The 1,915-nt window shown below is 36.4% G+C and overlaps 1 protein-coding gene across 3 annotated transcripts in view; it reads right to left on the reverse strand.

The window, feature by feature from the left end:
• LOC106876115 (nematocyst expressed protein 6) overlaps positions 1 to 1,915 on the reverse strand; it is a 94,127-nt gene that overhangs the window by 63,982 nt on the left and 28,230 nt on the right. For 2 of the 3 annotated variants that reach the window (XM_014924527.1, XM_014924525.2), the window contains exon 4: positions 1,748 to 1,863. In XM_014924527.1, coding sequence (XP_014780013.1) covers positions 1,748 to 1,863 — 116 coding nt within the window. The remainder of the gene's footprint in view (positions 1 to 1,747; positions 1,864 to 1,915) is intronic. The other variant, XM_014924526.2, reaches the window with a different exon arrangement.

Raw genomic sequence — 1,915 nt, forward strand, 5'->3', positions numbered from 1 at the left:
CCCTTATTGCAGCCCCTATTTGTTCCATGTACTTCTCTCAAGATGTTTACTCACTGTTCCCAGGGCTCCGACAATTATTGGTACTACTACCACCTTTTTCAGCGACCACAACTGCTTAACCTCCCAAGCAAACCTGTCATATCCTCTATTGGTCCTTATCGCATGTTGTCAGCTGGGCATGCTATATCTATGATCCAGCATCGTTTGCTTTCTTTCTCAATTAACAAGATTCGTTTGCTTTCTTTATTATTATTGTTTTTTTTTCTTCCACTATTCTTCCATTTCTCGCCGAGTGTTTTCCGTACACCTAAGGCAGAGAAGCTCATTGTATGCATTCCCAGTTTACACACGCAAATTCACAGGTAAAATATGTATTTTAAAAAAAGTAATGAATAAATAAAAAAAATTCATGAATGGATGTTGTTTTCACAGCGATAATGCTCTTCTCAGTACGAGACGTTCCAGTTAACTCGATTTTTTGCACTTTATCATTATTATTGTTGTTATTATCATCATTATTATTAGCATTTAACCCTCTGTTTTCGGCAGATTTATGAAATCTAGTGTCATATCATATCATTCGATGAGTTTGTTTTTGTTTAAGTGTATGGAAATTGTCGTTTCGTGGTGGAGGCGTGAGATACATCTGTTTTGCAATGTCGTTAAATTTCTTACATTGCTAGTGGTGTTATTTCCTTATTTGTCGTGTAGCAAAGTCTAAGAGAGTTTTGTGATTCTGTTTCGTGTGTTCTCAATCAGTCATACTGTGTGCTGGAGTTTCCGATGATAATTGTGTAGCGCACGTTCTGTATGTGTATTTTGTTGGTAGCTTATGTTGGACGAGTTGTGTCGGTTGTCAATTTCACGGCCTCTAAGTCTAGTAAGTGTGGGTGGGAGAGGATACTTAGAAACCAGAAGAGAATGCACTCAGCAGAGTGGACTCGGTTAAGAAACACCTAAGACTCACTTGATGTTAAGTCAGCTAAACGATAAATTCAAGTATGATAAAATTTGATCTTAAATTGCTGAGAAGCAAAACGAAACCCACAAGATATTTCAGCCATTTTTGTGTCGGTTGTATTGTATTACTTGTTGGCAATTATGTCGTTATATTAGCAGAATATACGCTAATTTGATATAATAATCTTATGTGCGCAATAACATCCACTGTTTTGTTCCAGCCTAAAGCATTAAGCATTAAGCATTTGCTGCATCTGACTGATGATCACCATCTAAATTGCAATACACGCTGCATTTTGCCATTAGTAACGCTTAAAATAATTATCAAAATTGTCAAATCTCCCCCCCCCCCCAACCTTCTATATAATGTCATTGGAACTTTGTTGCACACATTTATATGTTGAAAAGTAACTCGTTCAAACTTTGAAATGGGGAGCCCGTCTATATATGACAACACTGTTACAGTTATGGTTTTTGATATATTGAAAATCGAGGTGTTCGCTGGCAACATTGTGGGAGAGTAGCATGAGGTGGTCACTAGTGTCTGCTTTTACAGGGAAATTCCGATGATATCTGACCCAGTCACCATCAAAGACAAGTCTAGACAGAACAGTGGCACCACACGTTAGATCGAAGGTCTGTTTATAATGACTGGAGTCTAATAACGACTAAAACACAAAATGCTTAAAAGAGGCCTAGAATTTGACTAGGTTATGAATCAAAAATATATGAATTATAAACACAATTATGCGGCATTTAGTATTAAATGAAATCTTAGATTACTTACGTTTAGCAAAAACATATGGTATTACGGCATTGGGCCATCGATGGTATGAAGGAACAGCGCTTCTTCTATATCTTCCATTGTCTAACCTAGAATAAAAATCATGCTGGGGCTCTTGGCTGAAACGCATAAATATATACATATACATATATATATATATATATATATATA

The sequence above is a fragment of the Octopus bimaculoides genome, chromosome 3 (assembly GCF_001194135.2).
Source record: "Octopus bimaculoides isolate UCB-OBI-ISO-001 chromosome 3, ASM119413v2, whole genome shotgun sequence".
Lineage (NCBI taxonomy): Eukaryota > Metazoa > Mollusca > Cephalopoda > Octopoda > Octopodidae > Octopus > Octopus bimaculoides.